We start from the raw sequence: 23759 nt of genomic DNA, 5'->3' as shown, positions 1-23759 counted from the left end.
TGCTACAAATAAGTAATAACAAAAACATATTGAGAAATAGAAAGAGGGTAGAGTGATTTACGTGAGAGAGAGAGAGAGAGAGAGAGAGAGAGAGAGAGAGAGAGGGAGAGAGACGTGTTGTGTGATAAGAAAATGAGTGATATGTGTGATTTGTTTCCTCAATTGCCATAAATAATTATATTCATATAAATATTAATTAAGGGTATTTATGTCTATATACTATTAATTTAAATATTTTTTTTAAATTAAAGGACCTATACCTATATTCATCTAACAATTTGGATCCTCACCTATATAAGTGTAGAATAAGGGGTGTCTAGCCAATTTCCCCTATTAAAATATGCAAAAAGTAGTTAATAGTAGGAATCAAAAGATATCTAATAAAACTACTTCAAAGGGTAAAATTGTCCATTAGTAAAATACTTGATCTGACAGTGGAAAAAGGAAAGTGAAAATGAACCGGGTTCGATTTTCTCTGCTAAATATAAAAAGAAACGAATTCCTCAAGAATAATTGCCCCGCTTTTGGAACAGGTGACGGAGGTTTAGGGTTTGTTCATCTACCCGTACCATATGGTAAGATCTCTCTCTCGCAAGATGTTGATTTCAATGATTATTTGAATTCTCTAGAAATGTTCACAAAATTGAGGTAGATTTGTATTTCCGTTGATGATAATAATCTATTAATTTTGCAGGCTGATTCTCCACGCAAACGGTAAAATTTCTGAACCATCTTACGTTATTTTCATTATTCGATTGTTGATTTCTGTAGAATTTTTCCTGGGTTTCGAGCTACATATAAGTCAGCGGTTCAAGGGTTAGGGTATCTATTTTGGGAGGAATTTACTACTTTAGCTATTGTGTTTTTCTTTTTCATCCTGATGTAGTGTCCATTTGAGAATTTTTTGCGGGTATTTGTGGCGTCATTTCGAAGGAATCATTTTTTTATTCTTAACTTATTGAATTTGAATTTGACTGTTTTGCAAATTGAATTTGAGATTGTAGAAGCAACTAAACATTTTTTGGGGGCTATTTGCTGTATTAATTGAGGATTATTTGTGTGGATATATGTTTTAAGTTGATGCCCTCGTTACAAAATGAAATGAACTTATTCATAAGGAGCCAAACCTCTGCTTATCAAATGTTGAAAGACAATTATTTTCTTGGAGAAATACTGCATAACTAGGAATATTGAGTTTATGAAATGGGGTTTGAATCTGATTTTCAAAATCTGGAGAGTGATACTCAATATTTTTTGGTAATACCGAATCTATGACTAAAATATCTGAAATACAAACGATTCTGAATTGTATATAAAGTTTCTTCTGTATGTACTGGATAGATAAAGGTTGGTTTTGAATTGCCATCAAATAAAATCTGACGTGGAGAAAGATTAATCTCAGACAAGTAATGTATCTAAGTTTTTGTACTTCACTGAACTTTGAAAGGGAGTTTTTATTCACTACAGTCTCACCGTTCTGAACTGCTGTGCAACTTCTCTTTCAACCTTTTCTACACTTTAATATTGTAATGACAGGGAAGAACATCTGTTGAATTTCTTCTATGTTTTCATATGCATGATTTTTGCTTAGGAATTCTCAGTTGTGTGTATACAGGCTTGTGCATTACTCTAAATTGACTTTGTAAATTTTGAGATCCATGTGGTTAGCTAACCTTTTGTTTGGCTGAAGCTGCAATATTTAATGTTGATCTTGCAATCATGATAGAGTTTTCCACTTTGGATCTTACTTTGCATGAATTTCATTTTGTTCAGAAGTGCATATAACTGAGGCCAGTTTCGCTAGTATCATAGGTGTTTGAAACCTGTTTTCGCCTTCATGTTATGTTTTTAGGCTTGCACGATCTCCCTCTCCATGGGAGGAGAATTCGAGGTCCAGGTCAAGGTCGAGATCCCGGTCAAAATCCAGATCTCGATCGAGATCATGGTCAAGACCGAGGGCTAGATCGAGGTCCAGATCTGGTTCAAGAGGTCGTGGCAGGTTAGTTGCATTACTGTGTTTGATATGCTTTAATTAGTAATTACTCTTTGCCCGGTTGATGTGTTTTTAGTTATCGAAGCGTTTGGTTTTCTTGTATTTTCGATGCAGGACTGATGCAGTTAATCCAGGGATTACACTTTATGTGACTGGCCTATCTACGAGGGCCACTGAAAGAGACCTTGAAGATCATTTCTCAAAGGAAGGAAAGGTTTGTTCTTAAATTTTATCTCCTGATTTTTGGCTTCTTTCTTTGGGAGAAAAGTCGACTCACCAAAGTTGGTTTGAAATATTGTAGTAAGCAAGTACCTCTACTTGTACTAAGTTTTGTTTTTGACGCTAGTGCTTTTGTCATAAAGTTCCTTTAAAGATAGGTGGTTATTTCTCGAATACAGATTAGGACTTTTTCTTGTTCATGTTGTTGACTTCCTATCAAGATTGTCAAAATCAGGATTTTAAGTTGAATCGAAGAGGGGTTGTAAAATTGGAAACGTAAAATCGGATTGAATTGTGAAATTGATAGCATATATATATACATATATTTTTTTTAAGTGCTTAGTAAACATCTTCTTGCACAAATACAATAATGTCCTAACAATGCTCATGAAGCGTTCTCTTGATTAGGAGAAAGAAAAATACTTTCCTTCCCATATCGCGATGAAGCGTTTATTTTTTTTCTTAGAAGGCGATGAAACATTAGTGTAGGGCAAATTAGGGTTTGTTTGGGTAATGGAGATTCTAAATCTTAGTTAAAAGATCCGATATTAAGGCCCAAACTTAAAATTTCAGCCTAAATTTTGATTTAAATCGAAATTCTAAAAATTGCGATTTTATCAATTTGACTCCCGAATGAAACCAGTTTTAACGGACTTATGATTTCACTACTATTTCACTATTTGTAAGCGTGTAAAATTGTAAAATCTGATGACTTTACGATTTAAATCCCGATTTTGACTACCTTGCTTCCTATATCTGATTTGTTTGAATTTTCTCTTCATGTTGTTGACTTGCTCTATTTGGTCCATTTTATAGGTGAAATCAGTATTCTTGGTTGTGGAACCACGAACACGTATCTCTCGTGGTTTTGCTTTTGTAACAATGGAGACAGTCGAGGATGCGAATCGATGTATCAAACACCTGAATCAATCAGTGCTGGAGGGCCGATACATAACAGTGGAGAGGGTAAGCTAAACTGCTAATCTGAAAGAAAAAAGCTTGGTATCTGACCTAATATGATATGATTGTAAATCAATCTATTTGACCTCAAGGTTTTGTGGTTATATTCAGAAGATATTGCGTCAGCTATGTTGGCAGAAATCAAAGATGTTCAGTCGATCCATCGCAACAAAGCTTAAACAGCATTTCACTTGCAATCTGATCAACTAAATAGCATCCCCATCTATATTGCCCAACAACTATACAACTTCAGCAAATACTCAACTCAATTAATCAAGGCTCTTTGTCAACATTCTAATCAAGCTTTTATGGTATCTCATACCTGTGATCGATGTTTCCCTCTTTTTTTCTTTTTCTTTTTTTCCTTCCCCTTTTCGATTTTGATTGATTAAGCAAATGTGAATTAAATCGTGCAGTTTCTCAATCTACTTGACTGCTGTATGGACCGTAATTTAGGATAGCATAAGAAAACATAGATTTAATCGTTCCGGAACTAATTATGCATGTTTCTTACTATCTGAGATAACTCAATGTTACTTGTTTGGCTTCATTCTTGATCTATAAAATCATAAATTTTTTTATTAGATTACATAAAGTGAGCTTTATTTAATTTTTCAACAGTCGCGGAGGAAACGTGCGAGGACTCCTACTCCTGGTCATTATCTTGGGCTGAAAAGCACACGCGGTGATAGTCGCGGTGATAGTCGTGGTGATAGTGAGTTCTTTGTCTCTCTCTAATAAAGTTTAATGTTTTTAAGTTATATGTATTGATATGAAAGCTAATAATTTGATTGGTTGTGTGGAAAAAGGTTATCATGGAGAACGAGGTAGGCATCGTGGAGGAGGTTCGAGGGGTGATGAATACGAGTACAGAAGGTCTCCGAGGCGGTCCCCACCATATAGAGGTGGGCGTGATTACTCTCCAAGACATTCTTCACCTTCTGCTGGAAGATCAAGAAGGGACAGGTCCAGGTCATATTCTCCTCGACGCAGTCCCGATAGGAACTATGCACGTGGTTCTAGGTGAAACAATCAAATCTCAATTGGGTTATCTTTATGAATGGTTTTTTTAGAGATGAAGGAAGACTAGCACTTTAATTAATGATTTGATGCTTATTAGCCTTGTTATCATAGTGTGTGCCCAACTTATTCTGCTATAGAGTATATTCATCTTCTCATTAGGTTCGTCGTTGTTGTCGGGTTTTAAGTAGACTACTTGTTTGATTTGCTTTAATTGCTTGTTTTGTCGAGCCCATTTAAGTTGGTTGAGTGAGACGATTTCTTCAACATTATTATTGCATCAGCTATACAATTGAGTGTGTTTGTTTTATTTGGCTCAGTGTTTGTTATTATTTTCCTGGTTTGATGCTTCCTTTTGTATTTGTTGCATTCAAATGATCGAGACTTGAATCAAACACTTTCATACTTAAGTCGGTCGAATGATTGAGGGATTTCAAATTCATAATAACGAAACTTGTATTTATTTAGATGGAAAGATTGACAAGGAATTTTGAATATATAATTCTCATTTTTATTTTTTTCTTGAACAATTGTGGTAGATTTCAAATTCCTTCAAATGCACTTGTCCAAAAGGAGAGGTCAATAATTAAAATGATTATATTTGCCCTTTTTAAATTGATATACGTATAACTACTCTCCTTTTCAAAAAAAAAAAAAAAGAACATTGATCTCTTATGATTTTTTATTTTGCACATGACCTCCCTATTATATTTGAACAATTTTGGAACAAGTTTTTATTGTGTCTTCATTGCAATTAAGATTTATTTTACAATTTATTTTGCAAATGACCTCCCTATAATATATTATACTAAAATATCTTGTATTCCACTAAAATGAACTATTTACATTTTGATTTCAATTTAAACTTCAAATTTAAAATCAAAAGTTCAATAGCAAATTTAATAGGGCAAATGGCAAAAAGGTCCATCACATGGGACTTAAATGCATTTTGGTCCACAAAAAAAACAGTCTCTCAATTAAGCCCATTCCCATGTCTTTAGTCTAAAATACCCTCAATAATATAATTCTTATCAATTCCACCCAATATGATCTAACTTCCTTAATATTACACATTGACCTCGGATTTAAACAAATATATCACATTAACCCCCAAAACTTTTTTTTTTCAGAAAATAATGTTTTTTTCTGAAATATCCAGATTCCGGCGTTGACCGCCGGAGACCGCCGGTCTCCGGCGTTGACTTTTTTTTTTTTTTTTTTGAAAACTTTTTTTTCCTGAAATTTTTTCCGGCCGGTCAACCACCGTTGACCGCCGGTCTCCGGCGTTGACTTTTTTTTTTTTTTTTTTTGAATTTTTTTTTTCTTAGAAGAAAAAAATATTTTAATTAATATTACTGTTTTAGCTACTAAATTACTGTCTCAGACAGTAATATTACTGTTTGGGACAGTAATATTACTGTTTGGGACAGTAATATTATGAATATTATTTTTTACGAACTGTAATATTATGAATATTATTTTTTCCGAACAGTAATATTATTAATATTATTGTCTAAGAAAGTTAAATTGATGTTGAAGACAGTAATTTAGCATCTAAGGCAGTACTATTAATTAAAAAAAAAATTAAGAAAAAAAATGAAAAAAAACCAATTAACAGTTAAATTACTGTCTCCGACAGTTAAATAACTGCTGGAGACAGTAATTTAGCAAACGAATACAGTAATATTAATTAAAAATATTTTTTTTAAGAATAAAAAAGTCAATTAACAGTTAAATCACTGTCTCCAACAGTTAAATAACTGTCGGAGACAGTAATTTAGCAACGAATACAGTAATATTAATTAAAATATTTTTGAAGAAAAAAAAAATCAATTAACAGCTAAATTACTGTCTCCGGCAGTTAAATAACTGTCGGAGACAGTAATTTAGCAGCCAAGACAGTAATATTAATTAAAAAAAATTAAGAAAAAACAAAATTATAAAAAAAAAAAAAAGTCAATGCCGGAGACCGGCGGTCAACGCCGGAATCTGGCCGGAAAAAAAAACATTTCAGAAAAAAAAAAATATTTTCTGAAAAAAAAATTTTGGGGGGTTAATGTGATATATTTGTTTAAATCCGGGGTCAATATGTAATATTAAGGAAGTTAGAACATAATTGGTGGAATTGATAAGAATTAGGGTTAAAATTGGGGTCAAAATTGAAATTATGGTTAAAATTGGTTAATTGATGAAATTGGGCTAAATTGAGGTGTAAATCATGAAATTGGAGTTGAATTGGGTTTCAATGAATTAGGGGTAATTTTGGTATATATAAAAGGATTTTCCTTATTTGCAAATAAGTTTGAATGGGGTGGATTTATTTGAAAGACAAAAAAATTGGATGTCCCTATTTTAATTAAGTGCCTTTGTCATTGGCCTATTTGTCATTACCCCAATTTAATATTGGTCTAGAAAGTAAATTTAAAAATCTTTGATGACGTAATTCTTTCTTAAAAATATTTATAAGTTGGGCTTGACTAACTTGCAACTATGACCTATTTAATCTCGGGGTTGGGAATTGAGAACCCAATAAATCAGTAACTGTCCTACTTTAAAAGAAAGAAAGAAAATATCTTCATAATACTTAAATTTAATATTTAAAAATAATATTAACAATCCTTATTTTATGCCCAACTAGATTTGGTAATTTTTAAGTTTAAGTTTGACTATTGTTGTAGAATAACCTATTTAATCTAGCTCTTTGGTTTGATTGGTTTGATGATTATGAAATACAGTAATTCACAAGAAAGTAAAAAAAGAATAATTGAGAGATAGAAAGAGATGATACGAGTGAATAACAAATTCATGGAGAGATAATTCGGGGATTTGTTAAGGTAAGACAAATTCTCATTTATATAAGTGTAAATTAGTAAACTATCGGAAGTTTCATTTATATAAGTGTAAATCATCGGAAGTTACAAATTACAAAGAAGTTAGGGAGTGTACAAAGGTATGGGTTAGTGGAATATAGTAGAGACTAGTCAGGATAATGAAGTGGTGGGAACATCTTCAGCATGAGGTATCCAAGACGTAAATGCATAATAGTTCCCCTCTCTTGTCTGTCTCACATCATTCTCCAATTTGGTAGTGCTGGAGCGTCTTCTGGTACGTCTACCTCGCATCAGAGAAGGTATAAGAGGTATGGAATGTATGCTTGATGAAGCACTATCTCTATGCAGAAGGTGAGTCCCATTTGCATACATCCGTGTAGCATTATCCTGATACAGATCATAAATCCGATCGTCATCTCAAGACACTGCATTGGCAGCAAGACTCATGGATATAAGCTGCTTACCCTGAAATCAAAGGCATTACGAGTTTAAGAACTTAAAGAACTGAAAAACATCGATAGTAATGGTTGTTTTGAGAAAGATACTGACCACTAGATCCAATAAAATTGGGTCCCCGGCCTGAAAACCAATATCATCAAGATTGTCAACCGGCGATATTAAACGACGCGTGTGTCTTTCATACCACTCGTAGTATCTTGGGTCAGTCTGAGGTCCACTAATCTCAATAGGTGGATAGTTAACGATAGAATCGAGACGGGAATGCCACTTAAATATAGATCCGGTGAAAACGAGCTCAATCTCTCCACCCAGCACCTCCACGATCATAAGAATGCAACATAATCTCAATACCGTGATCAGTAAAATGAGGAGGAATATGTTGTATCATCCCAAACTGGCGTAGTACCCTATCAGGACGATGCATCTCAACTGTCTGTAAAATATAACAGGACAGCGCGACATCCAAAGTTGTGGATGCACTATCTCTGGATGCACAAGCAAAGCGCCAAACTCGGGATCGAATTCACTATAAGGCATCCATGTAAACTAGAAGAAAAGAAACATTTTTTTAATGTACTGTTAAATAGACCACAAACATTAACGTAAATACGTTAACTTATAATAACATGATGCCAGAGCATCCGATCGAGCGTCGTACGATAAACACGTATACTGTTTCGCGAGGACCGAGCATAACGAGCGGGTCTTATCCAATTGTAATATCGTATGGAATGTTGCTCAGTTAATATATTAAGTTGCATATAAATAAATTATTAGTACATTAGATGTTTACCGTGCACCATAAGGAGGATGAGGAAAATCATCATCGGCTGCTGGTGGTTGTATTGTTGAAGTGAGTAAAGGTATCCTCGACCATGTCCAACACTAATTATTAAATATAAAAAAAATATTAAAAACCCAAGTATAATCAACTATTAATTTAAATTTTACTTGTGAATAAATTAGGAGACAACATTTTGGATCTATTAGCAGACAACATTATATTAATATTATATTATATTATAATCACCATTAAATGAATATAATTCAAACTTCGTTTATTTACACAAAAAGTGTCATTTTGACAAAACAGAATAGTTACAGAGTCGAAAAATTTAGACGAACAATTTCTCCAACTGGAATTTGAGAAATTAGGTGTCTGTGAAGCATTTGAAAAAACTACTTCCAGACCGTTGTGGTTTCATTGTCAACAAGAGCAAATGCAAGTGGTAGCACTTGTTGGGGATGCCTTGTGTTGTCGCCAGAATATCGGGAGTTACTTGTGGTTATGAGTAGTTTGGTTCATTCAAATCAAATGCATCTATACTCACTTGTGGTGGGGCACTATCAAAGTATCTCGGTTCGACCTCAACAAATATTTAGATTGAGTTGTTCCCTTCATCAGGATCGATATACCATTGTAAATCTTCATCCGTTGTCATCTCGGTAATCATCTCCTTCGCTTTTCCTTCGTTTAAAATGTATGATTTGCAACACACTCTTAGACCAAACTGATTAATATCGACCTCTAGACATTGATACAACTTCGACAGAAATTGAGCAAAGGACAAGTCACGTTTAATTCGAAATATAATTTTGTGGGCAATACTATATCTCACTACCCAATCATCGGGAATTATGTGACCACCAAAGTACACGTACACTTTAACATTATTTCTACCCACCATCAATCTTCAAAAATTAAGGAAATAATTATTAATTATCAATTTTAATTTTATTTTATTTAATAGAACTACAAATCGAATACTAAACAACTCATCAATTATTAAGTAAAATTAGGCATGTTTTAACTAACTCCAAAATTAGGTATATTAACACACACGTGATAAAAATGGTTAGTAATTAAACACAATGCTCTAATGTAAACACATAATTAACCACATGTTAAGATTAAATAATTAATAATCAAACACATACTTATAAAACAACTAATTAAAAAATAACAATGCTTAATTAATAATTAAAAAACAACAAATTACCTTGGCTGGCTGAAGAAATTGGAAGAGGGAGTGGATCTGTATGAACACCGGCGTGGAGGGGCGGTGGCGGCGGCGACGACAACTGGGGGCGACGACTGGGCAAAGAGAGCGGCGACTGAGGCCAGGGGCGAGAAGCGAGAGGCGTGTGGGGTCACCGACACATCATGAAGTCGCCACGCCATGTAGCGACAAACTCTAATTTGTTTACATCCTTTAAAACAACCCTATTTTATTTACACAGTTTCAAAACATCCTAAAAAAAAAATTGCCCCTGCCTTGGTAAGATGCATAATTGGAGGTAAAAATAGATGTTATTTTTTACTTCAATAAAAGTCGATTAGATTTTTATTCGAAATAAATCCTCTAATTTATGATTTGATCTGAGTTACCCCTCATCGATTGCACTCTCTATCTCTCGTTGCCCTGCGATCTCTCCCTCGTCGAAGAAGAGTATTAGCTGATGCCAAAACTGACTTTTTCTAATTAATTATTTTTTAACTTGACTGCAGATTCCTTCATTATCAGAAAAATAAATAAGAGAGACTATTGAAGCTTATTGCTGCATTATTCAATGATATGAACTTGCTGCTTGGTATATATCTAATATCGAAACTTTACTGGTGGTGGAGATTTAATGAGCGAAATATAGGGGAGAGAAACTCACTAGCTTGGTAAAAACAACTTAGTCGACCAAACAAAAAAATTAGTCGACGAAAACTTAGTCGAGTAACTTAAAAATTTAGTACCAATTACTGAAACATTTAGTCAATGTCTCACTGTCAAAGCTAAATAAAAAGTGTGCTTACGTCTAATGAAAAAAAATCATTGTTTGAGGGGTTCTCTCAAAGAAATAGTATATGAATAGTTGTAACACTAATATTATTCCGAAATTGTTCTATATTTAGCATCTCTCCTAGTCGTGTGAAGAAATCACGGCTTCGCTATATTAACGGATACAAAAGTTGGAAAAAAAATTGTATGTACAAATAAATTTGACCATTATTATTGTTGTCTCACATTTGTTTTCTATATCTGAAGCATCACAATTTCCCATCCTCGTACAGATCTTTAACAGTGTATCCATACTAGGAATCTATCGTAACATTAACAATGTAAAAGTCGATCCTGATCGCATCTCCTCCATGTGGCAATGAACAATAAGCCCTTTTGCATCATTTAATCTCAAGAAGCAATTAATTAATCAAACACATGCTACGAAAATGTGAACCTAGAGAAGAGAGACCGCCCAGATCCCGAAGAATCACTTGCTGGGCTAGGCGGGACTTCGGTTGAAGAGCGGTAGGCTTGCTGACACTTCTGCATCTACAATTGTACATTCGATAAGATTTGTTACAAATATGAAATCGAAGCAGAACCCAAAAATATCAGGTCAATAAACTTCAAAGATTTTTTCACTTAATCAGAATGGAATAAACGAAATATAAATTCACGACTGTACTAGCAACAAAGATAAGTTTGCATGCACTTCAAGTAATGAAAGACTCAACACTCATGCTAACAGAAGAAAAAGAAAACAGTGCAGCAAATTCCAGAAATCTATTTATAGATACATTTCTGTGGCAATAGAGAATTGTCCAGCAAAGGAATAAATAAATAAACTCACCTCGTCAGGGCTGAACTGAAGAAGCATCGCCACAACTGGTAGCAGTCTCTCCACTTCACCTAATTACATAAGCATAAGTTATGAACTAAAAGTATAACAGAAAATTCATTTTGTTGACAAACCGTATGTTTGCTAAAAATTAAATAAAAAATATCAAATAATGACTGAGAAAATAAATAATTAGGCGTACGATAATGAAAATAATTGACTTCACTATGAGTCATTTCCTATAGATATCTTCTGTTTCTATGTTTCGTATGATGAAGAACTTATGGATATCTAGGATACTTACATGATTATCTTTTTTTTATCGAAGCTCAAGTGGGACAGATTTGGAGCCAAATCAAGCTTGTTGAGTTGGTGTCTAGGAAATTAATAGCATTGAAATCGTATCAACTAACTTATTTCTAGAAGAAATTAGGATTAAGAAAATGATTCTTCAACTTAAAAGGCTAAACTAAATGATTGACCAATTTTAAAAGGACTCTAAAACAAGAACTTCCAACCTAAGTTACAGGTAACTTTCTATAGCAAAAAAGTTAAAGACAAAAATTGATAACAAAACAAATTTTAAAGCACAAAATCAGCTAACATAAATCCCTCAATCTCCAACATCAGCTATAGTTCATCAAATGTCAATTTGATGAATTGGAAAGAAAAAATAAATATTACTTGATTAGCAAATGAAATCAATAAAGTTATAAAATCGGGGATTGGGTTTGATCATGAATGACGAGGTGCAGGAGGAGAGGAAGAGACAGTGAATGCGAACATACCTGTTTCAAGAAGCTTTAAGATAACGTTTTTAAGATATGTCAGATCCACTCCTTCCCTCTTCTCCATTCTTTCCATGTTTCGGAGTTCTTCCTTCAACATAGCTTCCTGCACATGTTATCATCATACGACTAAATAAAGGTAATAACACAATCTCAATGGATATATAGAACAATATTTATCTGGTGGCAAATTCGCCTCATCCAAATAGTGGTTGACGTCTTGGATATGTTTGTGAGATTGAGATTGTGAGATAGAGGCTTTCATTGATTGCCACCTTTTGGAGCCGGATAGCATGACAATTTGTATGGAGATAAAACATGTTCTTGCAGCTTCATAAAATTCTATTATCCAATATTTACTTGTATGGACATAAAACATATTCTTCCAGCTTCATAAAATTCTATTATCCAATATTTTGCATTCCGTGTGTTTTGCCACTTCTAAATGACATGGTACGGAAACTAGCACTATAAAGTACCTGTTGCCTGTGGAGGCGATTTTCATGCTCCAGTTCCTCAATTTCCTCCTGCATTAAAGCAAACGACCATCAGAGAGCAAACTCAGATGTAATACATCATGTCAGATGCCAGACATAAAGGCTTACGAGAAAGAACAAATTAAAAAAAAAAAAAAAAAAAAAAAGATAGAAGAAGTAACTCTGGGGAATGTTTTCACCTCAAAGAAGGCTAGAAGTAAATGTCATTGATACTTTCTGCTTTACAATAGAAATATTATTTGCGAGTCTTAAGTTAGGATTAAGAATCTGACAAAATAGTTACCCATCTTAAATCTAACTTGGTACACATTTGCAAGGATAAAAAGTAAGGTGAAACTGAATCTTAAAAAGGGCCATTGCGATGGTTTCCAAGATATTAGGTTAATGATTGGTATTTCCTTTCCATAATTCTTGTCTATCGTCCTCCTTATTCTTGCACAATGGGTCATTAAAGTCTTTAGTACTTCTCAAATCTTATTCCAACCGAATTTAACATTAGAAATTGTTATTATTTTCATGTGAATTTGCCTTCATGCTAGAGTAAATGTGTTCACTTCTCCTCCTCTTCCTCTTTTACTCCGTTTCTCCAGTTTACTATGGCTAAGTTCTTCTTTGTGTCAACCCAGTAATTGTTTTGTTTATCTCAACATCCCTACTCTATACAAAGCCCATCTTATCAAATGACAAAATAAACTCAAACAGGTTTTGTGTTCATAAGTTGCTTTTATAGTTAGAACAATGCACAATAAAAAAAGAAAATCTATAGCACATACCTGAAGCACGAGAATATGCCTCTGTGTTTGAGAAAGCTCCTCTTCTCTTTGCGCTTGTTGCCTTGCCAAAATCTGAAACAACACAACTCAATGAAAAAATGACACAAGTATGATTCACATTAAAAGTTTCAACATTCAAGTTCAATCCTAGAGGGAGATAAAATTCTTAATATAGTTAGAAGGGAACAAGATAATCTTTATATGTGATCAAACTTGTAACCAGAAAAAGATGAAATTTTCAGTGGGCTTATCAATTACAGACTTATAGTTCTATGCATCTACATGCACACACATGTATACAAACAAATAGAAAGGTCATATCTCTCAAACACATACACACATCCAATATCTGATTTCGTGAAACGGAACCTTTACATTTATGCAACCACGCAGCCAAGCGTTGAAGCACTTCAACCACTGGCATGTATTTCATGTAATAGATGATACAACTACAATTCAAATGACATAACCTTGCTTTTGTCCTTTCACTGTTCACATTAACAGATAAATTCTTTTGGAGAGAGAGAGAGAGAGAAATAACTACTATAATTGAAAAAAGAATCGTGGCGGGAATTTTATTCGAAACAAAAAATGCTGAAACTATCCAAGAAAGATTCTTAAAATATTAGCCATCAAATCTAGAGTTCTATGGTACAAATTTGCTAACAGAAAGAATATAAGTGTGAGGTGTTGTAACTCTCTTGATCTGCACATAGATGTATGTGCAAGTTTACCAACTAACAGTTACCAAAAGAATCAGATATCCATCTTATTCATATTAGCTGAAGTTTCCCTCCAATTATTTTTTAATTCAACTGTTTACATATGACAACTATCAATATGACAAATCTCTCTTCTTAAAGCAAGCGTCTTTTCACTAGAAGGCCGTACAATTCTGAGAACCTTCCTAAGTTTATATTGATATTAGGGAACATAAAAATGGCAGTTGAAGAAGGCTGAAAGTTATTCCACATGCATATTAGGATAAAGCATAGATGATCATAAATAATGACAAATTTTTATGTAATAAACAATAAGTTCTGATTCCATAACAGGGAAAACAGTGCATACTAGTATCTGTTGCTCTGCCGCTGAAGTACTAGAATTTGAGGATTCGTGCTTCTGAAAAGCTGCACCATCAAAACCTTGAAAAAATTAAACTCCAGCCAACCCCTTAAGCGCTAGCATTGTGATATTATAATTTCTGATTATAACATTATCTTTACGGCTTATAAGTTGAATCTTTTACCTGTATGGTCATCATAGTCAACCTGAAAATAATTAAGAGAAGAGGTCAAAATATTAAAGACTGACAGGCCATGACTAAACATAAAATGAAACATAGAATATACTGGTAGAAGAAGGCTGACTGAACATCAAATTTGAACAGAAAGAGGCAGGTATTATGTAGAGAGGGGCATACAGATGGTCTTGAATCCAGCAATTGATGTAGATTCTTATTATCATCCAACAGCCTAGAGATCTCATTATCCTTCTCCTCCATCATTTTGTCAGCAAGATCACGAAAATTACTTTGCTCTTCCTACGAGATATAATAGTGCCATGATAAGAACAATAACCCAAAATTCAACTCATGAGATAACAACAGTTGCTACAACCTTCAACATTTTACAACGTAACTTTAGCTCTTCTACTTCTTTTTGGTAATTTTGACCGGAAGACTCTTCACTCAGCCTTTCCAGTGCTTGACATCTCACTGTGAAGCTTCAATGTTAGTCAAAGAGATCATTTCCTAGTGAAAAAAAATAAGTAAATCAGAAATAAGCTAACAGGAAAAAGATGATTGGAGTACATCGCCATGTTTCTTCCACATCTCGAAGGCTTCTGTCCCATGATTCTTTCTCGGATTGGTGGGTAGAAAGAGCAGAGTCAAACTTCAATTGCAAACTCTTAATCTGTTGCTCTGCAGTACTGAGAGATGCATCCCTGAAGATACAAACATTTGAATTGACATATCAGCAATCAAAATCAAATTCATCTGCCACAAGAACTTGGATAATCCACTTTAAAACATAAGATAAGTGAAGGATGCATCTCCTTCACTGAAAACAGAAAAAATTAAAGGTGGTTAATGATGTTTTAGTATATCGAAAATTTAGAGCAAAAGAAAAATTCAATAGATCATAAACTCAAAGTAAAATGAACCACAAGGCACCCAGATCATTGATTTTTTTCCTTGCATTTTTCCTGTTATCTAAATCTTACTCCTTGTTTTCTTTCCAACCTGAAAGTTTTTCCATACTAAAGCATTACCCAATTCGGGTTTAATTAAAAATTACATTTGCTCCCAACATGTCTTAATTTGTCCTAGCATGCCTTAGTAAGTTTTTGTATCTAAAACTAAGAAATGATTATGATAATTTTCTGCCCGGCGGATTGGCCAATAACCAAGTGCTTTGGGGTCCTCATCCAACCAGAGTGGATTCAAATAGGTCAGATTGGTTAGAACACATATGCACTTAATACTGGGTTTTTTCGGTGAACATAAAACTTATTCCGGTAGCATTGTTTAAAACGACTTAAAGAGTGAAATATAATTCTTCATGTGTTACTTCTCCTGATACTCTTTCTGAAGCAGAGTTAGGAAACTCCTCTTCTACCTACATGAATTTTAACAACATAATGAGTCATGACCTGGCTGAGATTTCCTTTCCAGAATTAGTCAAAGCATCTTTAAGATCTTGGATAGCTTTATCCTTTTCGGCTGACACTAATAGTATTTCCCTCTCAGCATCCTGAGGAAAATCAATATCATGATTGATGATAAGCAAGACACAAAGATTCTTCTCTCTTTCCATATGAAATAGAACAATGAATTATTTCACCTTAAGAGCTTCCTCAAGAGCTTTGAGTTGATCATTCTCTCCAGCAGCGGCTAATTCTGCATCCTTTTTCTGAAGTAGAGCATTAGCTCGAACTTTGTAAGAAGCAAATTCACTTTCAATGCGATTTATCTGCAATTTGCAATTGTGGAGAAGATAATGTGAAGACGGGCTTTACAATGAATTCTCCCCTAACAACCAAGTTACTCTTATGTGTATCAGAAAGAAGTTGTAAAAATGAAGTTGAACTAGAATCTGATGTTATGCATCTACCAGACAGATCAAGTAATTCCTTATTGCTACTTTCTGACTGCTTCTTATTTGAGATAGATGATTTTAAATATAAACAAAAAGTAACATTCTAATACCCTCGGAGCGGTAGACTAAATACTAACCCATATCCTCACTGAACACAAAAAAGGATTTGCATTTTTGAAATGCGGCTTCACATCACAACTGAGAAACATGAATTTGCATTTATTCCTTGAACTTGTCATTAGTGGATCACAGGGTAAAACCTTAAGAGTGATGAAATCTAAAACCACATACAGACTTCTGCAAAGTGATACCAAGGTATCAAAGATCTACCTCCCAAAGCATAATCATATTGCATATTTAGGAGCAGCTATGCAATATACTATCGGTGACATTCAATAACATAGACTACTTAATTCACATTAAGAAAGCCATGCCCTATTCCACATGACATTAGGAGTATTACCAATATTTTTGTCTGTACTGAAAAATTGGGAAGGAGGCAAAATATGCGGTGCCTCTTGTACCTTCTGGAAGCATTCAGGAACAGGCACAACATACAAACCCTCATACAGGGTTAAATATTGATATCCCTGTTCCTCATTTTAGCTTGCTGATAACTATTCCAGTACCATACATAACCGACCTGATTTGAGTTGTAGGACCGGCAAGGCGAATATATGACAATGGAAGCATGGACCAATGACTATTTAAGCTAAAACAATAGTATCAAGATTTGTCATCTGAATGAGATTTACTCTGTCACTCATACGCTGTCGCTTTCCTATGTAAACCAGCTTCCATGTCTTTTAGGATGCTGCTACTTATTTGTACTACTAATATTTTTTTAAATTGACTGAGTTCCCTTATTGTAAAATCTTTAATATTCTCTTTTCTTCAGATACTTAGTAAATCTTCATATATCACTCATGAAACCCCATCCCCATGAAACAAAAATGACTTATTCATCCACTTCATAGTTTTACTAGTTCACAATAACCACGTTTATCCCATGTTATGAAGCTAAAATGATGCTGTAATTACTCTTAATATGTCATGAAATTTATATATAATAAAGGAAATCTTCGCAAAGTTTAGAAAAAAGTGGCAGTATGCAACTGAGAAGTTGGCTGCTATATATCTAGATATTCCTTAAAGCAGATGCAAAAATAATAATAATAAATGACACACACACACACACACACACACACACACACACACACACGCACACACACACCTTTTCTCTGGTTTCCCCAAGCTCAGCATCTTTGCTATTCAGCATCTGAGTTTGAACGGAAAGTTCTGACTCCAATTGACCTGATAAAGAAAAACGTTGATAATGGTATTCCATGACCCAAATGTAAAAGAAAATGCCAGGAAGAAAAGTACTTCTTAATTTTGCTGATTCGACTTCGACATGAATCCGGTTACTCTCAGAAATCTCCAGTTTTGATCTAATTGACCGCAAAACAGCTTCTAATTCTTCTTTTTCTTTCCCCTGAATGAATCATGAGCCTTATATCCTTAGTATTCTATAGTTAAAGACTGAACTTTACTTGACAAAACATTGCATTCTATATATGCTAAGACTCGCCATGAGTCCAATTATTCCTACAATTCTATATTCCCACTTCTACAACACATTATGTTTGCTTGTGCTTCTGTTACCTCAAAGAAATTGATGTTAATACGTAAAAAAAAAAAAGAGAGTAAATGTAATAAACAAAATATTGAGCATCGAAAACAATAAGGATCACTATCAGAAATCAACTTTTAAAATCCACTTTATGCCTATTAACCAACAAAGTGTGAGATTGAATACAGAATATAAGGTTGATAATGGAAAGTTATCAAGACGGGACTTATAAGTGACACCAAACACCATCCATGCAATATGGGAAGTACAAAAGAAATAATCATACATGTTCATTTTTCAGATGATTGAGCTCTCCTTTTAAAGTCTCTATTGCAGCCTTAAGTCTTGCTGCTTCACCACTAGAAGCAACATCCATCTCCGCAATCTTGGTGTCTTTTTCCACAATTAAAGTCTGGGAAAGAGAAAAAAGAAATGAACTTATGATTAAATTTAGCATCTGAAAATTGAAGCACCAACATTCTCTTTGTAAGATGGAGGGGAGAAATGATAAGATGTCACAAGAAATTAATCAATTAATCTAGATGAAACAAAAAAGTACACTGTAATTTAATTACTGCTGCTTTATCTTTTTAAAAGAACCATACTTAAGAGAAAGAGTTATAAGAGTACCCGCAAAGATGATATTGTTTCAGTTGCTCGGCTTCTCTCAGCTAAAATATCGGCAACTTGGGCTTCCATGTTCTCTATTTGCTGGAAAAGAGAATTTTAAATGCCAGAAAGTTGGTAATGTGCAATTTGGAATAGGAGAATCAGCAACTAAAGAAGGAATGAAATTTATGAAAAGCCAAAGTTTGCTAAGATATCTTCATGTACTTTACCTTCTGGTGCTTTACAGAGAGTTCTGCAATGGAAGCTTGCCGCTTTTCATCGGCTACCTGCAGTAATCCTCTCAAGTCTTCTACCATCTGCAGTAATACAAACACATGTTCTTAAAGTGAAATAAATGTTTTCAGGAACTTGATAACTGCCAGGGTAGTAACATATAGAAACTAACAAACTAGCACATGGAATGGAGAGGTGATTGACAAGAGCTTATCATTCAAATAAATATATATTCATGCACAACATTTAACTTCTTATTGCATAGGCCCATTTGCATAACGTGCTTTGGTTCTGTAAAGGAGTTTGCTACGTAAACCCAACCTTATTTCTCCTTTTATTCGTGTTTTCTTTGAGGCAATGTTGAATAATATCACATGTTTTTTTACTTTCGAGTATCTTACAGATCCAGTGTCCTCTTTGTTATGTGTGCATCTCATCACTTCTGAATTTGAAAAATGCTAATACTTATCCATTATTACTGTAGCAGCATAATGCTCAGGGTAAATTAGACTGCGTTAGAGAGAGAGAGAGAGAGAGAGAGAGAGAGAGAGAGAGAGAGAGAGACTAAAAAATCCATGCATATTAGTATGTATACCGAGACATGGATACACACATATTTATGTAAGATAGGAATGTGAGAATATTTAACCATTAATTACAGTAGATAGGTAACAGCGTGAGACCAGATAATGTGTAAATCAACAAACTCAAACTTCAGAATGACCATAATAGCATAAGTATTCTTAATTTCCCTTCAACGGAGTTGATGAGTACCTGTTCTTTGTCCAGAACTGATTGTTGCATTGCCTCCAAAGCATTCTCTTTAGGAACCAATGAATTACGTAATTCTTCAATGGTGTCCCGAAGTCTACATAAGACAGAATTGTCAAACATTATGAAAGAAACATGGACAAATCTAAAGCATATCCAAGGCATCACTCTACGAGGTACAAATTAAAAGTTTTATCATTGTCATACAAGTTACAACTGAATCAAAAATTGTCAGGCCATATACTTGCTTAAATGCACCATCAAAATTCATCTAGTACAAACAACTGAATCCTTACAAGCACAAAAGTGCTGAATTTACAAGCACAAAAGTGCTTTTACATTTTATATTAAGGATGATCTTACTGGGATGGAGGGACATCATATTTTCAACATATAGTTTAACCTACACACTTGTTTTTTTTGTGGATGAATGAGTTGTTCTTTGGGTAGTGTAATTATGTCGAATGAGAACTTTTAAACACTTACTTATATAGGACACTGGCAAGAGCACAGAGGCAATTCATCCAGAGTAATTTTGGTTTTCACAATTGCAACTATTTTCAAAAGATGCAAATATCAAATTCAAAGTAAGTGAACATTTGCAAATATCATAATACGATAACCAGTTATGTAAAAGCAAAATCCTGATACAAAGCTTTTGGAGACTGTACTTGTTGTTTGCACTTCGTAATTGTTGCCTCTCCGCATCCATTGATTTCAATGCTTCATTCGCATGTTGCCGTGTCCGCTCCAACTCATTTTGTAGTGCTGACAGCTGAGAAGATGCAAGATCAGCTTTCTTAGTAACTTCACGGAACTGCTCTTCAAGGTCATCTTTTTCCTGAAAGCCACAATCCCGATAAGAAATCAAACTACACCCATTACAGTAAAAATCCATCATAAGCAATTGAACTAAGCCAACTACAGTAAAACCCTTACTTGTCAAATCCACCAACTAAGTCTACAGTAAATGTTCTTTCATTAAACCATTGGATGGTAACAGGTAAAATAGATGATAGAAACATCAGTCCTCGAATAAGGGTAACCTCCCACTCATACCCTCAATAAATCCAACTCTCTCTTCCACAAAAAAACAAAGAAACAAACAAAATTTTGTGGCACAAAAAACAAAATAACTTAATTAAAATCTGCGAATGTTGCTTTAAGGTCTGCTTGTGTAATGGAGCTAGGGACTTAGACTCATCATCAAGGATAGTGAAAAAGGATTTCACTAGAGAAATGCATACAGATCTCTTCAACTACATAGACTATATCAACTATGAGGCATCACGATTTCTGCATTTCTGAACGAGCTAGAGTAAGTTCCAGCGCACTCCACAAATCAGGCTCCATTTTCAGTGTCCCAGCACTTCTACACTAAAAGAACTAAAGAACAGAAGGTCCTTTCATGACAGATATGATATATATGGCAAACAAATTATGTACTTTTTCATGTCTTGAGAAACTTAGATCCTTGAGATCGGGAGGCTCATTTTACCTCCCTCCCTCACCGAGGTTCAAAAGTTCAATTTGTGTTCCCCTGGTTTTGAACTGAACTTGCCTTTAACTCCTTTGAGCGTCTCCGCGTTTCAATAAACATAATAATTCATGGAGGCCTTTTAACTTCTATGTTTATTTGCCTCTTTTAGACTTGTATTAATCGTCACTCAGACCTTTATCCAAGATTTAGTTGTCAATAGGCTCAACCGTATTACAAGCTAGCCGCCTCATGTGCCCATCGATGAATGCATTCAGTGATTGATTCTAGATAGTTAAAGCACTTAATGAAAAGATATAAAAGCAAATGTTTTTAGCAATAGAAACAGCAATATGCAGAAGCTTTATAAAATGGAAAAGGGCAAATCATGGACTTAAATATGTGATATTTAACCTAATGTCCATCATCGAAAATTCAAGTCATTATATCAACGAAGACACGAGTTATGCAAGCCATGTATAGCATATCAAAGAACAATAAAATTAGAATGTATTTTATCTGCTGGATAGTTGGGATAATTATAAAAGATTATGATGTCGGACCAATCCAACAAAAATGGAAGGATACTGAAAGTGGGGGTATGAAAAAAAAATCGTAAATACGAAATGGGAAAAGGAAATGAATCACGTACTTTCTGCACATCCTGAATACGCTGTTTTGCTCTTTTATGGAGCCTGTTCAACTTGGAATCAAGGTCTGAATATTTCTCATCTCGCTCTTTTATTTCTTGATCCATCTTCTGTTGAGCTACGCCAGAATGATAAAACATTATATATGTCAAGCCAAATAATGTATATGGGTAAACATATGCAGATTACAATACCACTCAGATATGTAAATCATTTTTTATCTGTGATGAAAAAGGTATCCAGTATCAAAGTAGTGCTCAAAACTGACAACAAAGTATACAACCTTCAGCAAGTTTAGCAGAAAGCTCTTGTGCCTTCACATCTGCCTCAGAATGTTCAGCTCGTAGATGCGTCAACGCCTCCTCTGCAGCACCTCGTGTTTGTTTTTCCTCAAAAAGTTCTCTCTTTAAAGATTCTATTTCTCTATGAAGCTCTTTGACATCATCCAGAGACCTCGTATCATCATGCGGCACTTTCTGCGGGTCAGACCGCTCAGAGTCCAGAAACTGATTCTTCAAGCCCTTATAATGAGACTTCATATATTCATTCTGGAAATTGAGTTCTAACACCATCTGTACAAATTCATCTTGGCTGTAATTAAACTGTTTATCTGTGTTTCCATCAACGAGTCCATTCTCCTTCACACGATTCGGGTCAATCACAGTTGTATTCAGGTGAAGTTGCTCATCGTCCTGTTTCTTAACATCTTCTACATGGTTTTCGAACACGCTACCATTTTCGCCCACTTCTTCCGCCATTACTGCAAAATCGGTCCAAACCAAAAGGCATTACTTTCACTTCATCTTTCTAAAGTGATTCCAACCCACTTAAACAAAATTTAATACAAATAGCATCGCCAACATCGTCAATTCAGATAAAAAAAGAAGATCAAAATCATAGAAAATCAAGCACACTAACGAAAAATAGAAATGAAAGAAGAGATCATAAATTCATAATAATGAAGCAACAGATATCTCTTTCACATCATCATCAATTAGGATTGAAAAATCCAACAAGTCAAATACAATAAATTGATAATTGCGGAGGTGGCCACTTACTCGATCGGCGAATTGACGAAGAGTATACGAACGTCGAGTGCAGATCTACCGGTCAGATTCAAATTGCAGAAAAACCAATTAAACTCGTGCGAATACAAATAAAACGGCGCTGGAAAATGGGGGCTGTGTTCTCGCAGAAGAATCAAAACGCCAGTCGGCCCCGCATTTCACACGCTGCCATCGCAGAAGTTGGGGTTCTGGGTGAGGTGTCTCGTTCTTTGGTTTGATCCAAGTTCACACAAGCTTTAGTTTACTTGGATCTTTTTATTTCAACTTATATAAAGCCAACAAAAGTTTGGGGATTGGGGGAAAAATCAAACAAAATCACTCAAAGCTGCTGCACTTGGTAAATAATATGAGTTTACATTCTTATTTTAAATCCTTGCAATGAAATAGATAGAAATTAATTATTGATGTAAAGGTAAATATTAGCGCAGTTATGATTAACGATGACATTAACGAAACCAAAGCGAACATCGACGACGTTGAAGGGAGAGTCAACGATGTTGAAGGGAGAATTTCGAATTTTAATAAAATATTTAGAGAAGTGGATTCCATAGTTCTTTTGCTCTATAGGATTAATTCGTTGTAATTAATTTTCTATTATCCTTCCGCTCTGCGTCAGTTGGCATCAGTAGCGAGGTTTTTCCTGGTTAAATGGCGAAAGACGTGAAACATGGAGACAACAACTGCGTCGACGATGATCGCGTTGTTGAAAAACTGCAAAATTCTTCATTTGGTGCGTGAGGGATTCGCCCTTGACAACAGCAACAGAAGGACTGAATCTAACATGATGATTGTCGATAGTGTAGTCCAAGATGCACATGTTAGACACAATTATCATGGACCTGTTCAACTTCAATCAAGGTGTGACGACTATTCTGGGAAGCGACTCTCAGTGTGTGTGTGTGCACCGATTGTAGGACGAAAAATATGTACTACACTAAAATAAGGTAATAGTAGTTTATTTTGAATTTTACAAATATATTTCAATATTATTTGATAGATTTTTTATTACAATTTATACTGTCATTTATTTAAACAAACTTTTTTTTATTCCTTTTGTTGAATGCG

At 34.5% G+C, this 23759-nt stretch overlaps 2 protein-coding genes across 4 annotated transcripts; one reads left to right on the top strand and one right to left on the bottom strand.

Moving 5' to 3' along the window:
- The first annotated feature begins 443 nt into the window (after positions 1-443).
- LOC105966281 (RNA-binding (RRM/RBD/RNP motifs) family protein) lies at positions 444-4502 on the top strand. 2 transcript variants are annotated; one of them, XM_088826224.1, is made up of 7 exons: positions 444-575; positions 695-714; positions 1853-1999; positions 2108-2207; positions 3029-3178; positions 3794-3875; positions 3982-4502. In XM_088826224.1, exons 1-7 carry the CDS (start codon positions 573-575, stop codon positions 4197-4199), a joined length of 720 nt encoding a protein of 239 aa, XP_088682350.1. In that variant the 5' UTR covers positions 444-572; the 3' UTR covers positions 4200-4502. The 2 variants fall into 2 exon arrangements, with proteins under 2 accessions (XP_088682350.1, XP_012846301.2); XM_012990847.2 differs by having other exon boundaries at positions 3794-3887.
- Positions 4503-10284: 5782 nt separating this feature from the next.
- Positions 10285-23243, bottom strand: ATGRIP (Golgi-localized GRIP domain-containing protein). 2 transcript variants are annotated; one of them, XM_088826747.1, is made up of 22 exons: positions 22686-23071; positions 21911-22387; positions 21630-21745; positions 20172-20341; positions 19504-19597; positions 18726-18812; positions 18517-18597; positions 18173-18298; positions 17640-17748; positions 17488-17567; positions 15999-16127; positions 15808-15908; positions 14966-15099; positions 14772-14869; positions 14576-14695; positions 14402-14423; positions 14224-14282; positions 13153-13224; positions 12362-12409; positions 11883-11988; positions 11107-11165; positions 10285-10805 (listed from the first exon to the last, which is right to left on the bottom strand). In XM_088826747.1, the coding sequence occupies exons 2-22, from the start codon at positions 22383-22385 to the stop codon at positions 10695-10697; spliced, it is 2397 nt and encodes a 798-aa protein (XP_088682873.1). In that variant the 5' UTR covers positions 22386-22387; positions 22686-23071; the 3' UTR covers positions 10285-10694. The 2 variants fall into 2 exon arrangements, 1 of the variants encoding a protein (XP_088682873.1); XR_016034856.1 differs by lacking the exon at positions 14402-14423 and having other exon boundaries at positions 14224-14297; positions 22686-23243.
- Positions 23244-23759: the final 516 nt, after the last annotated feature.

The sequence above is a fragment of the Erythranthe guttata genome, chromosome 12, assembly GCF_056151865.1.
Source record: "Erythranthe guttata isolate IM_541 chromosome 12, IM_541, whole genome shotgun sequence".
NCBI classification, from domain to species: Eukaryota; Viridiplantae; Streptophyta; class Magnoliopsida; order Lamiales; family Phrymaceae; genus Erythranthe; species Erythranthe guttata.
This window is presented reverse-complemented; position numbering and strand designations above follow the sequence as displayed.

Excerpts from the sequence above, each read along its gene's own strand:
- ATGRIP (XM_088826747.1), bottom strand. The coding sequence starts at position 22,385 with ATGGCGGAAGAAGTGGGCGAAAATGGTAGCGTGTTCGAAAACCATGTA. Across the intron at positions 18,813-19,503 it reads CAGTTCTGGACAAAGAACAG|ATGGTAGAAGACTTGAGAGG; the intron begins GTACTCATCAAC and ends GTATTACTGCAG. Across the intron at positions 12,410-13,152 it reads GGCATATTCTCGTGCTTCAG|GAGGAAATTGAGGAACTGGA; the intron begins GTATGTGCTATA and ends GCTTTAATGCAG.
- LOC105966281 (XM_012990847.2), top strand. Across the intron at positions 3,179-3,793 it reads GATACATAACAGTGGAGAGG|TCGCGGAGGAAACGTGCGAG; the intron begins GTAAGCTAAACT and ends ATTTTTCAACAG. Across the intron at positions 3,888-3,981 it reads CGGTGATAGTCGTGGTGATA|GTTATCATGGAGAACGAGGT; the intron begins GTGAGTTCTTTG and ends GTGTGGAAAAAG.